Source organism: Mesoplodon bidens, assembly GCF_964165515.1.
Source record: "Mesoplodon bidens genome assembly, chromosome: 11".
In the NCBI taxonomy this organism is placed as follows: domain Eukaryota; kingdom Metazoa; phylum Chordata; class Mammalia; order Artiodactyla; family Ziphiidae; genus Mesoplodon; species Mesoplodon bidens.
Genome location: NC_138167.1, coordinates 35,482,143 through 35,496,548, shown reverse-complemented (window position 1 = coordinate 35,496,548; position 14,406 = coordinate 35,482,143). Strand labels below are relative to the sequence as shown.

The 14,406-nt window shown below is 42.0% G+C and overlaps 1 protein-coding gene across 1 annotated transcript in view; it reads right to left on the bottom strand.

Annotated features, from left to right (window-relative positions):
* Window positions 1–2,528, bottom strand: part of GNS (glucosamine (N-acetyl)-6-sulfatase) — a 53,339-nt gene extending 50,811 nt beyond the window's left edge. The window contains exon 1 of the mRNA XM_081250294.1: window positions 2,163–2,528. Coding sequence (XP_081106420.1) covers window positions 2,163–2,357 — 195 coding nt within the window. The 5' untranslated portion in view covers window positions 2,358–2,528. The remainder of the gene's footprint in view (window positions 1–2,162) is intronic.
* Window positions 2,529–14,406: the final 11,878 nt, after the last annotated feature.

Genomic DNA, 14,406 nt, shown 5'->3' with positions numbered 1-14,406 from the left:
TAAGATAAGGACAATACCTACAGCAGAGGATTCCTGTGATAACTGAAGCACTGTATAAAACACTTCACACCCTGACTAGCTCCAAGTAGGTTCTCAAATGCTGTTCTTTCTTAGCTCTTCCCTTTCAAGTCCTGTTTGACAATTAGTGGTATTTAGAGTATTCTGTAAAAGGTTACAGGAGACGACAGAATTCTCCAGAAAACTGGGAGTATTAAATTTGACTTTTTCCCTCCACTTAATTTTGGCTCTTCTCTCCAGCACAAACATCCGTATAAAAGAATCTGCTACTGGTTTAAAGGAGCAAATAGGATTAACAGGCTTAAGGGAAGAAACCTCAAATATACACAGACCACACTGGTGGTCTACGAGAATTGAAGAAACTGAATTCTGAATACCTTATATTTAAGTGATGGATTTTATTTTCAACAGAGCCGTGAAAGCTGGGTCTTTTAATTAAGTCACTAAACAGTTATTAAGTTTTGATAGAGATGGCTTGCTTTTTCTGGACAAAACACTTCAAAAGCACACACAAAAATCTGTTTTAAAAGGAGTTTTGTGTGGAGGATAAGTGTAGCAGTTGGAATGGTGGAAAAAACAAAGTAAAATCCAGGAGGGCCATTAAGTCAAGACTCTTCATTGTCAGTGGGGCTGGGTAGAAACTAAAAGGCAATGAGGTACATGTGGCAGGAACCAGCGGGGAGTCAAAACGCAAGCATCTTAAACATCATTTAGAAAAGACTCTCATACCCTTGAACACAGCCCTGAGGAAGAAATACATTTTAATGCACAACTAAGACATATCTATATATGGATATGCTTACCTTGACCTCATGTATCACACAGACATTTTCTATTCTACTCTATTCCACAGGGAAGTAAAAATGCTGGTAGCTACTCACTAAACTGATTTCACAACTCACTTATGGGTTGAAATCAGCAGTTTGAAAGACACTCAGCTAGGGTGTTCCCACACAGTAAAAGTTAGGAACCTCGTGCCTCAAGTGTTTTCATAGCATTTAGCTGAAAGCAAAAAGGGAACCGAAAGGAAGAAAGCAATAAAGCACTTGTTTTTAAAAAGGTAAGAGTGGGCTTCCCTGGTGGCACAGTGGTTGAGAATCCACCTGCCAATGCAGGGGACACGGGTTCGAGCCCTGGTCTGGGAGGATCCCACATGCCGTGGAGCAACTAGGCCCGTGAGCCACAACCTGCGCGTCTGGAGCCTGTGCTCCGCAACAAGAGAGGCCGTGATAGTGAGAGGCCCGCGCACCGCGATGAAGAGTGGCCCCCGCTTGCCACAACTAGAGAAAGCCCTCGCACAGAAACGAAGACCCAACACAGCAAAAATAAATAAATTTAAAAAGGTAAGAGTAATGCCATAACCAGGATGAAAGCACTAGCCAGGATTTTGTCTGGACTGCTGCAACTACTCATGAGCCTGGGGCAAGCCACTTTCTAGGACTCCGTGAGTAGGGGGTTGGGTAGATGTTCTTGAAGGTCACAAATTCGAGAATTCTAAGATCCAGAAGCAAAATTCACTCTGGGAAAGAATGAAATCTCAGAACCCCACCCATCTGATATAAAACGGAACGCTGACAGTATCTAATGCATCAGCCAGGTGTTCAATTAGGCTAATTGAATTTTTTTGATTCTTGTGAGGCAAAGCACACCCTGAAGAGTTCTACAACCTACCAGAATAGTTCATATCAGCGCTTATTTTATAAATATCAGGCACAGACACTGCACACAGGGTCAAATGCAGAAGTGGCCTAGGTTCCTCAAAGAGGGGCTGGATTTGTCCTCTAACCTGAAAGACAAACAATCAAGGCTGGCGTGCTCTTAGGCAGCACCTGCTCCTCATTGGTTCATCCCATCCCTAACAGGCGTCCACATGTTTGTCTTGAGACATGAAGCAAACTCCTCAGCAGTAAGGTCTAGACTAGAAGCTCTGTGTGGTGCGTGCATGTGTGTGGACCCAGGAGAGACTCGGGGGAAAGAGGAAATAGAGCCCCGCAGCTCCATAAGCCTGCGCAAAGGGCCTGGCGCGGCAAAAGCAAACCTACCGAGGGTCGAGGCAGCTAGTTAGAAATGGGGAACGAGGGCCAGAAACCAGGGAGTCAGCCCGGGAGATGGAGGGGCGGGGCAGAAACAGAAAGAAGAGTTACCATGCCGCCGAGCACTTCGTCCTGGTCGTCGGCGAGAATCAGCACCACATTGGGCCTCCGAGAGCCCGCCGCCGCCCCGGAGACCCCCAGGCAGCCTCCCAGCAGCAACAGCAGCAGCGGCGCTGAGCTGCAGTAGGGCAGGTGGCGAGGGCTGCCCCGCCGGGGCACACCCAGGGCCAGAGGCAGGCGCCGCATGGCGGACAGGGTTCCGGGGGAGACCCCGGGCGGAGGGGAAAGACGTGCAGAAAGCTAGAGAGCGAAAAAGCCACGAGCAGCTGGGAAAAAAAAAAGACTGCACTGTGAAGGCCGGGGTCTGCGGTCAGGCGTTTTCTACCGGGCGCGATCACGTGAACCGGGGGCAGGAGGCGGAGCACGCCATGCGGTCACGTGACGGGTGGAGGGGCGGGGCTCCGGACCGAAAGGAAGAGGGGAGACAGCAGCAGGGAGGGAAACCCGGAAGTGGGCGGAAAGGGGGGAAAAGCCATAGGGGAGCAGGACCCGAGCTTGCTCCCGACTCAGGCAGGGGTTGGGTTTTGGTAGGACCCGTTCCAGAGCGCTTTGTTCAGGGATTAAAATGGGGGGGGGGACGATCAGATAAGAGGGGTAGGGAATCAGCCAATAGGAAGCAGTTAAGAGAAAGGAGGAATGTGCCTACGAGGTAGTAAGATTCGCTGGTGGGCAAAGTCTGGGCCGTACCCTATTTAATCCCCGAGTCAACAACACTTATTGAGTGCCTTATATTTAATCGCTTTTAATTTTACCTACAACTCAGTTTAACTCCAAGCCTGGTTATGCTGTTCCTCAGCTGATATCGTGGTTTCAAACAAACGATTTAGGGATATTCTGACAGCCTAATATTCCTTGATGAATTTTGGAATATTTACCCTAACATTAAATTGGTGAATTTAAATTTTTATTTATTTATTTATTTTTGGCTGCGTTGGGTCTTCGTTGCTGCTCACTGGCTTTCTCTAGTTTCAGCGAGTGGAAGCTACTCTTCGTCGCGGTGCGCGGGCTTCTCATTACGGTGGCTTCTCTTGTTGAGGAGCACGGGCTCTAGGAGTGCGGGCTTCAGTAGTTGTAGCACGCAGGCTTAGTTGCTCCGCAGAATGTAGGATCTTCCTGGACCAGGGCATGAACCTGTGTCTCTTGCATTGGCAGGCGGATTGTTAAAAATTGGTGACATTTTGAAAGACCTTTTAGATGATGTTGAAGGATGTGCACATTGAACAAAAACCAAAACACAGCGACATGGTCACCCAACCAAGTTATTAAGTAATGTTTAGGGATAAAAATTCCATGACACTAGGGCTCCAAATATCTCTGTGATAGCTCTAGAACATCTCTACCCTGCCCCTCTGCCCAAGTCTAGGAAAGCAGAAGTATCTCTGGCCTTGGAGGGTATTATGCTTAGTGAAATAAGTCAGACAGAGAAAGATAAATACTGTATGAGATCACTTATATGTGGAGTCCAAAAAATAAAAGAAACTGGTGAATATAACAATAACAAAAGAAATATCCCTGGCAAGGTGAACCACCAAGCCTTATTCCCAACTGAGAACAACAGGCTGTACCTCCTGGTTCCTAACAAATAAGGTGTATTTTCTCTAAGCTGAACCCTCCAACTGGAAGTCTTCAAATCTGTGAAAGCACTGTAGTATAAGGGTAAAAATAATTATGGAAGTGCTTGGGAATGTCATACACACAACTCTCAGGCTTATGCAAAAGGAAACATCCTTAGTTTTATTACTTTTTTTAAAAGTAAGTCTACAGAAGACAAGAGAATTTTTAAAAATGAAGTAGAATATATAAAATAGAAAATTGGTAAGGACCTACTGTATAGCACAGGGAACTCTTTTCAATACTCTTTAATGACCTATATGGGAAAAGAATCTAAAAAAGTGGATATATGTATTAATGTATGTATAAATGATTCACTTTGCTGTACAGCAGAAACTAACACAACACTTCAAATCAACTATACTCCAATAAAAATTATAAGAAAAAAAACAGTGAAAAATAAGAATGAAGTAGATTTCCACTGCAAGAAAGGATTGTGCTGGGAATCTGGTCAGAGTACTTCCCAGATGGCCAGTGTACTATGTTACAGCCTCAGGCTAGGCTAATTTTGCACACTGATGGAATAACCAACCCCCATTCAGATTTCAAGACTTCCAGTAGGACTTTCTGCACACAAAAATAATCTACTCCATCTGCACTGATGCTCCAGATTGTTAAATTTTCTCACTGTTTTTGTTTCAAAACTAGATTGTAAATTCTTTGGGGCCAGAGATTGTATAATTAGGTACCAACTTTGTTCCAGATGCTAGGCTAGTGCTGAGGAGACACTGTCCCTCTTTCATGGAATTTGAAATCTAGTGGCAGAGAAATATACAACCTAACAATTGCAGAAGTATATAATTACAAATAGGGAGACATACTATGAAGGAAAAACAAAGAGCGTGATGAGCATTTAAGGGCATAGGGGGCTGATCTAGTCTAAGATACCCTGAGGAAATAACCTTGAATGACAGCCTGAAGTTTAAAGGAGATAATTTGTTAATGGAATAGGTGGGTGGTAGAATGTCTCCTAGGCACAGAGTACAGCATGTGCAAAAGTCCTAAGGAGGTGCATTGAAATAACTAAAAGAAGCCACCGTGGTTGCAGCTGAGAGAGAGAAGGAAGGGGATAAGTAGGCAGGGCCCAGACCCTATGTTAAGGATTTTGGTCTTTATCCTAAGGCTAATGGGAAATCATTGGAAGAGTAGAGGAGAAATACAATCATACATGAATTTTTATAAGATCCTTTTGGCTGTGGCACGGTGTACAGACTAGAAGAGGACAGGAATGGATAAAGGTAGATCAGTTAGGTGGAGAGATGATGATAACAGTGGCAAATCCAGATTCTGTGTGGCCTGAAGCTTATATACGATTTTGGGGGTTCCTTAAGAAAAAGAATAGCAATTATAAATACAAAACTAGATACAAAACTAGTATATTTATGTAGACTGAGAAAAGAAATCACAATATTATAAACTATTAAAAGTTGAGAAATATTACAAATAATGTAAAAATAACAAAATATTTTTATTAATAAACTGTCAGGCATGCCTCTCCAAACTTTTTTCCCAAATTTTATGGCTATGTACTCTTTAATCGACTCTTCATATGACCATGGTTTGTAATATTTTCTATAGAGAGAATACAAAGATAATTTATTTTTTCTCTAGCATGGTTGATCAGTATTTGTTTTTTTTATTATTAATAGCTCAGAAAAAAATTTTCATCCTTGTAGTTCATTATGTGTGTGTGTGTGTGTGTGTGTGTGTGTGTGTGTGTGTGTGAAATTTCAGGAGCTCTATCAAATATTTTTATATAGGCATTTCAAATTATCTTGCACAGTTACTAATCTTAGATATTCCTTGAATTGAAGGCACTAATTTAGTCATCAGTGCACTCAGTGTAATCACATATTATGAATTTATATGAATTTCACTGATGTCAGTTTGAGGTCAAATCAGAAAAAAATTTAAATTTTTTTGTGTGTGTGTGGTATGCGGGCCTCTCACTGCTATGGCCTTTCCCATTGCGGAGCACAGGCTCTGGACGTGCAAGCCCAGAGGCCATGGCTCACAGGCCCAGCCGTTCCGCGGCATGTGGGATCCTCCCGGACCGGGGCACGAACCCGTGTTCCCTGCATCGGCAGGCGGACTCCCAACCACTGCGCCACCAGGGAAGCCCTAAATATTTTTAAATGAATTTGTATGATTCACTTCTCTTTACAAATTATCAAATGATTCAAGAGCCTATTTATTACTTTTATTTGCAATTTGTCTCTTCCTCTTAGTCTTCCCTCAAAGAGTACGTGTGAAGGGAAACAAACAGTTGCCCCAGTTTTCTACCTGGAGGCACATCCTGAACCAGGGAGCCAGAAAAAAGGTCCCATGCAGAACAAAACTGAGTTGAAGAGAGAAAGATTACAGTTAAGGAGGCTGAAGTAGCTGGAACTTGTGGGGCAATGTTCCAAAGAGGAGGAGGCTATGAAGGTGCAAAGCTTCATAAATCTGGGTAGATATCTTTGTGAGACTTTGTTGAACACTAAGATGCACATGCCTAGGGTGAAGGCACCATAGGTAACACAATGAATGACCAAGGATATATAATAATTCCCAGAGGAGCTGGAAGTGTTTGAGATCCAACCAGCCAGAAGGGAAAGTCTTTCTTGATCACAAGGAGCATTCAGTAGAGAACCCAGAAAGGTTATACGTTTGTATTAGAGCTAAACTATCATGCGTGCAAAGTACTGTATGCCTACAGTGACAAAGTTTAAATACAAGTCTCAAAGTGTCAAGCTGATCTGCTAGAAACTTAACTTGCCTGCCAAAATAAGGCCCCTTACTCTTTAAGGGAAGACTACAAAATCTAGATACTCGACAACATGAAATTTACAATGGCCTGGATCCAGTTTAAAAAAAATTACTGGGCTTCCCTGGTGGCGCAGTGGTTGAGAATCCGCCTGCCAATGCAGGAGACACGGGTTCGAGCCCTGATCTGGGAAGATCCCACATGCTGCAGAGCAACTAAGCCCGTGCACCACAACTACTGAAGCCCATGAGCCTAGAGCCCATGCTCCGCAACAAGAGAAGCCACCGTAATGAGAAGCCTGTGCACCACAACAAAGAGCCCCCGCGCAGCAACAAAGACTCAACGCAGCCAAAAATAAATAAATAAATTTATTTAAAAAAAATTACTACACAGGCCCCCAAACAGAAAAATGTGACCCATAACCAAAAGAAAAACCAGGCAGTAAAAACAGATAATAAATGACGAGATGAAGGAATTAGCAGATCAGTGTGTTAAAACACCTATTATAACCATATGTCGTAATAGAGTTTAAAGAGATCTGGGCATCCTGCAGAACATCATATCCATCCATTACATTGATGACATCATGCTGATCAGGCAGGATGAACGAGAGGCATCTAACATGCTGGAATCTTTCATATGACACGTGCTCCAGAGGGTAGGAGAGAGACCCTATAAAAATTCAGGGACTTGGCACTTCAGTAGAGGATCTTAGGGGTCCAGTGTTGTGTCAGGACATTGTCTCCAAAGTAAAAACAAATCGCTGCTTCTTGCATTTCTTATTGCAGAAAGGGAGGCACAGTGCTTGGTAGACCTTTCGGTATTCATAAGCAACCCATTCTACCTAGGAGTACTGCTCCAGCCCATATACTGAGTGACAGGAAAGGATACCAGATTTGAGTGGAGCCTGGAGCAGAAAAGCACTCTGTAGCAGACAGGCCTGGTTACATAATCTGTAGGGCCCTGCGTGAAATAAAAATGTGGGGCCCTTTGTTAAAAAAGCAGGAAAAAAGTGTCACTGAAAGTGGTAAAATATAAAGTTTTTCATTAAAAAATATTGAATTACTTACAAAATGCAATGGGTGTTATAGTGATACATGAATAACACTGTAATCTTACAAACTGCAGAGAAACTTTTGGTGTTATAATTTATGCAATACAATAAATAATGACTATTAATGTGATATCTTGATTGATTATATAATTTTTCTGGCTTGCTTTCCTATAAATTCATTTCATAGGCCTACAAATTCACAATTTCCTACAAATTCACTTCAAAATCAAAATGTGTATTTTTAGCAACTTCATTTTCAATTGATATAACTAAAAGTGATCTCGTGACTCTCAGCAAATGCCTGATTGCAAACAATTTTTGATAATTTTTAATTTTGAGGAGGATCTTCTGATATAACTGTTACTGGAGCTGTTAAGACTATTTTATAGGTGTATAACAGTGGGATAAACTTTTGACAGATTATTTCAAAATACAAATTTTAGCACAGGTAGAACTGATGATTGTGGAACAATTTTTCTAAAAACATTTAAATCTCTCTACAGATCAGTTTCATTTAGATATGAATTTAATTTCAATGTAAATCATAAATTATTATAATTTTGCAATTGTAAAATTGTAACTGGTGTAATAGTTACATTGTAATATTTCCTCCAACATTTCCTGTAACTTGTGAAGGGCCTACAAGAAACCTCAGATGGCTTCAAGTTTTTATATAATTCGGAGTGCCTGTTTTTGCATTCTAACACTGCATCTTCAATTATAAGAAAAAGTTAAAATTTTAAGTTGTTTTCATCATTAATAATTGGTTTATCTGGAGCTACATTTAAAAATAGTGCTCTTTTCCATCAAATGCATTGATCTTTAATTTCTTTCTAAGACTGTGGAAATTTGATTTGCCACACTGCAGAAGTTTTCAAAACCAGAGCCTCTAAACTCAGTGAAGAATTCTAATAATTTTCTGATATGCTTTATTTCAATATCCATATGTGTGCTTGTACTTTATAATAATTTACTGACAAAATGTAATGCCTGAAAACTGGCAGTTCCTGTCCCAGATCTCAAAGATTTGTGCAAACATCACAAAGATGGCATTCAAGAAACAGATGGGCAAGCTGGATCCCCACAGCAGGTCCCAGCACCAGTTTTAAGTAGAAAACCTTTCTTTCTTACTGCTGTTGGCCACCACTGCTGCTTTTCCACTATTCTCTCTACAGTTCCTGCCACCAACCTGGCTTCCGGTCTCTGCCTGCCCACCTGGGGGCCCTGAGTCTCCCTGGACTGCCTGGAGGTATGCACATGTGACAATTTCTTAGTGCCTGGCTGCTGCCTGCTCTACCCCCCAGTCCTGGTTTATCTCTACTGTTCCTGCATACCTTCCATTGTGCCATTGGACTTCACTTACAAAACACAAGTTCAAAGAAAATATTGTTAATAATTTCAAGATGATGACAAAGCATTAAGCCAAGTGCGGGGATATTCTGAAAGTGCAGTTCTGTACAAGTGCAGAGGTCACATCTTGAAGTCCATCCTGGTGGCAGGTCCAACCTGTGATGCAGGTAGCCCTTCTGCTTGGGGCATACCTGCAAGCAGACCCTATGGCATTCCAGATGTCAGTGGTGGGAACAGATGCAATGTGAAACACACTCCAATAGGAAAAAAATCACAATACATACCCCTGTGGTTTTGGAGCAAGGTCATGATACCTATAGCAGGAATCACACATCTTTTGAAAAACAGCTCCTAATGTACTGGGCCCTGAGAGAGATGGGACTCTTGACCATGAGGCACTAAGTGATGATGCTACCTGAATTATCCATCGCCAGTTGGGTCCTCTAGGATTCCCAAGTCATAAAGTTGGTCAGGATCAGCAGTAGTTCTACAGAAGATGAAACAGTACATCTGGAACCAAGCATGAACAAGACCAGAGGGCACAAGCAAGTGCATGAAGAGATAGCCCAGACTCCCATATCACTCATCATGGTTGCCCCATACTCCTATCTCAGCTCACACCTGGGGGACTATAGACCAGCTGAAAGAGGAGGAGAAAGTCTGAACTTTGTTTAAGGATAGAACAGCTTGGTATATGTGTGCGAAGTGGAAGTGGTTGATGGTTGCATTACAGCCTCACTCGGCTTGGCCTTGAATGACAGTGGCGAGAGAAAACCATCTTAATGGGCAGAGCTTTGAGTGATGCACCTGACCATCCAGTTTGTGTAGAAAGAAGTGACCTGAGATTAGAATATATATGGACTCACTGGCAGTGGTGAATGGCCTCTGCTGGCTGGTCATGACCCTGGAAGGAAAATGACTGGGAGATTGCAGATGGGGAGTTCTGGTGTGGAGGCACAGGGATAGACATGTAGGAATAGGCACAAAGTGTGAAGATCTTTGTATGATGTGTTTACGTTCACCAGAAAGCATTCACATGGAAGAGGCACTAAACAATGAATTAGACAAAGCAGTTGAGGCCGTTGATGTTAGTCTGCCCTTGTCAGTGGCTTCCTAAGACACCCCACTTACTCTTAAAGAATGTCACTTGAGGGCTTCCCTGGTTGCGCAGTGGTTGAGAGTCCGCCTGCCAATGCAGGGGACGTGGGTTCGTGCCCCAGTCCGGGAAAATCCCACATGCTGCGGAGCGGCTGGGCCGGTGAGCCATGGCTGCTGAGCCTGTGCATCTGGAGCCTGTGCTCCACAACGGGAGAGGCCACAACAGTGAGAGGCCCGCGTACCGCAAAAAAAAAAAAAAAAAAGAATGTCACTTGAATATGGGTGAGAGATCAGAAGTTCAGTTCCCAGCTGATATGCATTGAGCAAACACAACTACTTTTTCTACTCTTGCAAAGGAAAGGTTATAATCTGTCACTTTGAAATATAGTATAATAATTAATTATTAAGCAGTAGTCAAATGAGATCTCCAAAGTTCCTCTAAGCACTCAAATTTTATGACTTAAATGTCATTCAACATTAATAGCTATTTATTGACTGTCTACTATGGATTACTATGTATTTCCCAAGGTCTAAGGTTTGGTGGCTTTTTAAAGTATGAAAATCCCCTTTTTACCTCTTTTCCCAACTTTTGGGATTGAAAAATATGATTCTTCATGTATAGTTATTAAATTGAAAATAGAGATTGTATCGCATTCTAAGGATATAAATAAATTGTAATCAGCAATTAATTTTGAGAAAGAGTGAGCTTCTATGAGGAGAAGCTGAAACCCAGCAACGACCTTGTGCATTTCTCCTGTGACTCGAGAATGAGTAATCCCTGAAGGATTAGAGTAAAAGGTTAACTGCTAGATTTTACAAATCAGCCATTCCAGGAATAGTCAAACTTTCATCATAGCAATTTCATCTTTATGTGTGTTTGCACACGCTGAAAAAAATTATCAAATTATCAATAATGTTGAGAGTCTTAAGGTAGTTTTATTTTTTTTAAAATAGAATATCATTTATTAAATGGGATAGTAGGGAAAATACTCATAATAAAATGTTGAGCAAGAAAACAATATACAAAATCCATTTTATATAGGTTAAGGTAGTTTTAAATGACAGGTGACAGAAGGTTATTGGCAAGACCTTGATACAGGTTTGGAAATAATTGAAATGTTCATGGTCTGTATCTTGTACACAGATTTATATAAATTATATGCTATAGATTACAGTAAATTGTACTCAACTTAGAGATAGATGCTTCTTAGTTCCTTGTAAATATAATGCAATGTTGGGCCTTATATCTGATACAAATAATTAATATAATTATTTAAATATTAAAACTAAAGTTCCAAACAAATTAAAATGCTGATTATTAGTAGTAGCGTAGTTAACCATAGTAAATTTAATTTAAGCTATTAATTAGTCGTGATCAGTTTGAAATCATATTCTGTCAGGCCATTGGTTCTCTCTCATATCCAATTAGTTGGCTTCATTGGGGACCATCCCATCATCGGGCAGCAGTAATGTAGGGTACAAAAATGGGCTGTTCTTTGCCAACACCTCTTCTAGGACTGTTTAATGGAACTCACTTTTCTTAGGAAAGTAGGTAATTGGTTGATCTTTTCTCTAGTTTTCATATTATTCATTCAGTTAATTAATTCAAAAATATTTATTGAGTACATATAATGTGCTAGCATCTGTTCTAGGTAGTGGGCATACATCGGTGAACAAAGGAGACAAAAATCCCTGCCTCCAGGAGCTTATATTTTAGTGGCAGAAGACAGAGAATAAAATAAATCCATAGATGGTATAATATGTTGGAAGGTGGTGAGTGTTATGGAAGAAAAGAGAACAAGGAGGGAGAAGAAGGGAATACTGGGGGTCAGGGAGCTGCAATTTTAAATAGGGTGGTTAGGAAGGGTCCACTGAGAAGATGACATTTTATTTTATTATTTTTAATTTATTTATTTATTGGCTGAGGTGGGTCTTTGTTGCTGCGCGCAGGCTTTCTCTAGTTGCAGCAAGGGGAGCTACTCTTCATTGCGGTGTGTGGGCTTCTCATTGAAGTGGCTTCTGTTGTTGTAGAGCATGGGCTCTAGGTGCACGGGCTTCAGTAGTTGTGGCACGTGGGCTCAGTAGTTGTGGCATGTGGGCTCAGTAGTCATGGCACACGGGCTTAGTTGCTCCGTGGCATGTGGGATCTTCCCAGACCAGGACTCGAACCCACGTCCCCTGCATTGGCAGGTGGATTCTTAACCACTGTGCCACCAGGGAAGCCCTGAAGATGACATTTAAACAGAGACCTCAGCTGGTGAGAGAAGAGTCACGTGGATATCTGGGCCAAGATCATTCCAACAAGGGCAAAGGACCTTGAATCTGCTTTCCTTGTTAGTTTTTATTTTGCCAATTTTCTGTCCTCAGGTGATTTGGTAATGATGTGTAACAGGAGATGATTTTGGAGTTTGATTAATTTAGAAATGCTGACTGTCAATGACCTACTGTTTTTCCTGGCCTCTTTCACCATCCACTTCAGCTCACTCTGAGTTTCTTTATAGGTCCTGATAGTGATACCCCAGATGTGAATTGTGCTGAAGACTAGTAGTTATCACATCTCTTACTGGAGATAGAGAGAAAGAGCTGGGAAGTCAACTAAGAAAAGAGATCCAATTTCAGCATTTCCCTTTGTTTAAGTCCTGCTTGTTGCAAAGTTTGACATCTGAAGGAAGGATTTCAGGACTGTATTCAATGCTGGAGACAACAGAAAAAAAACCCAAAAAACCAAACCTCAAAAACCAAAACAACAATAAAATAACAAATAATTCCATTCCTTCTACTGCATACATTTTAAAGTTAAATGGATACAGTAGTAGTTAACACAGTTACAAAACCATAAAATACTATTTCTAGTATAATTTTAAATTCTGGATACATAAAGGAAAAGTTATAAAACTTCTGCTTCCCTTATAGTAACTCCAGTTTCTAAAAGGGTCCTATTGCTCTCACTCTATGTTTGCATGTATTTTGGTGGTGATGCCAAGGGACACCAAGATTCTACAGGCTCCATTATGAAAGTGCCTTGAAAAGTAAAAAGTGTGTTGAACAAACAAAATACCACCATTGTTCACTAGGTGCTTTGCTGTTCCTTTAAAAAATATGGCAAGTATTTAATAGCATTAGGAGATAGACAAATATATACGCATCTGTACTGAAAGCCAGACACTTTAAGCTTTAAAGAAAGTTCACTTTATTCTTTGTGAATTGGCAGTTATTCAGCCTCTCTGTGCTTCAGCCCCCTCATCTGAAAAGTGAGGAAAAAATAGTACTTACCTTTGTAACTGTATGGTGATATACGTGAGCTAGACATATTGTGGTGATCATTTTGCAACATATACAAATATCGAATCATTATGTTGTATTCCTGAGACTAATATAATGTTATAGGTCAATTATGCCTCAATAAAAAAATAGTGCTTACTGCTTTATAGGGTTAAAGTGAGAATTAAATGGGATAATTCATGCAAAGAACTCAGAAGAGTGCCTGGCACACAAAAAGTGTTCAAAAACATTGACAATTATTACTAAATTCACAAAAATATCTACAGTGGAGGGGCAGCCAGTTCTTCCATTGAGGTGCAGGGTAAAGATACATCTTTTAGGATATCAGGTGAACTTTTGATTTTACTGATAGAATCAGCTACATCAATTTATTAGTTTTGCCTTCTCGTGACACGTATTAAATCCTCATTCTGTTAGGTCTTGTTCCAGGGTATTAGTTGATTTTAATCCAGTACTTGATCTTTCACCGAAGGAAAAAAGTTCACAGCGTTGTTAAATCTCAAGTATATGCCAGGTCTTCAGAAAAGTTATTGTCAGAAACTAAACTAAGAAAGCCTTTAAAGGCGCCCAGATCAGGTGGGAAGGTGAGAAGGGCTGGGCATTGTGCCCGGAGTAGGTGAAGGAGGGAGCTCCCGGCCTCGGCCTATTGATGGGCGCTTAGAACTCTACCGGGCACTATTTCGAGCTGGTGGCTGAATAGGATGCTAGAGCTGCCCTCTTTTTGAGTTAATCACGTTCATAAAAGTGCAGGTGGCAGCAGCCAGAGCGCCCTTCCCCCTCCGGGCTAAAGGCTTCATCCTGATTCGTTCTGGCCACATCCTGCTCCTGGACGCTCTTCAGAGATCGCTCCCGGGCGTAGGCTGGCCTCACCTGCTGCAGGTGTCCCCAGTTACCGAGCGGCGTTGCCGCCGCCCTATCCTCCCCGCTCGGGGCCGAGGGGCGGCGGCGCTCGTACAGACCCGGGGGGAGGTCGGGCGCTTGGGGGATCCGGAGGCCACTGGCGCTGCGCCCGGCAGGACACCCTCAGCGGGGCCGAGGCCGCGCCTCCTCCCGGAACTGGCCGGCGCGGCGTGGCGCCGCGGGAGGAACGGCGG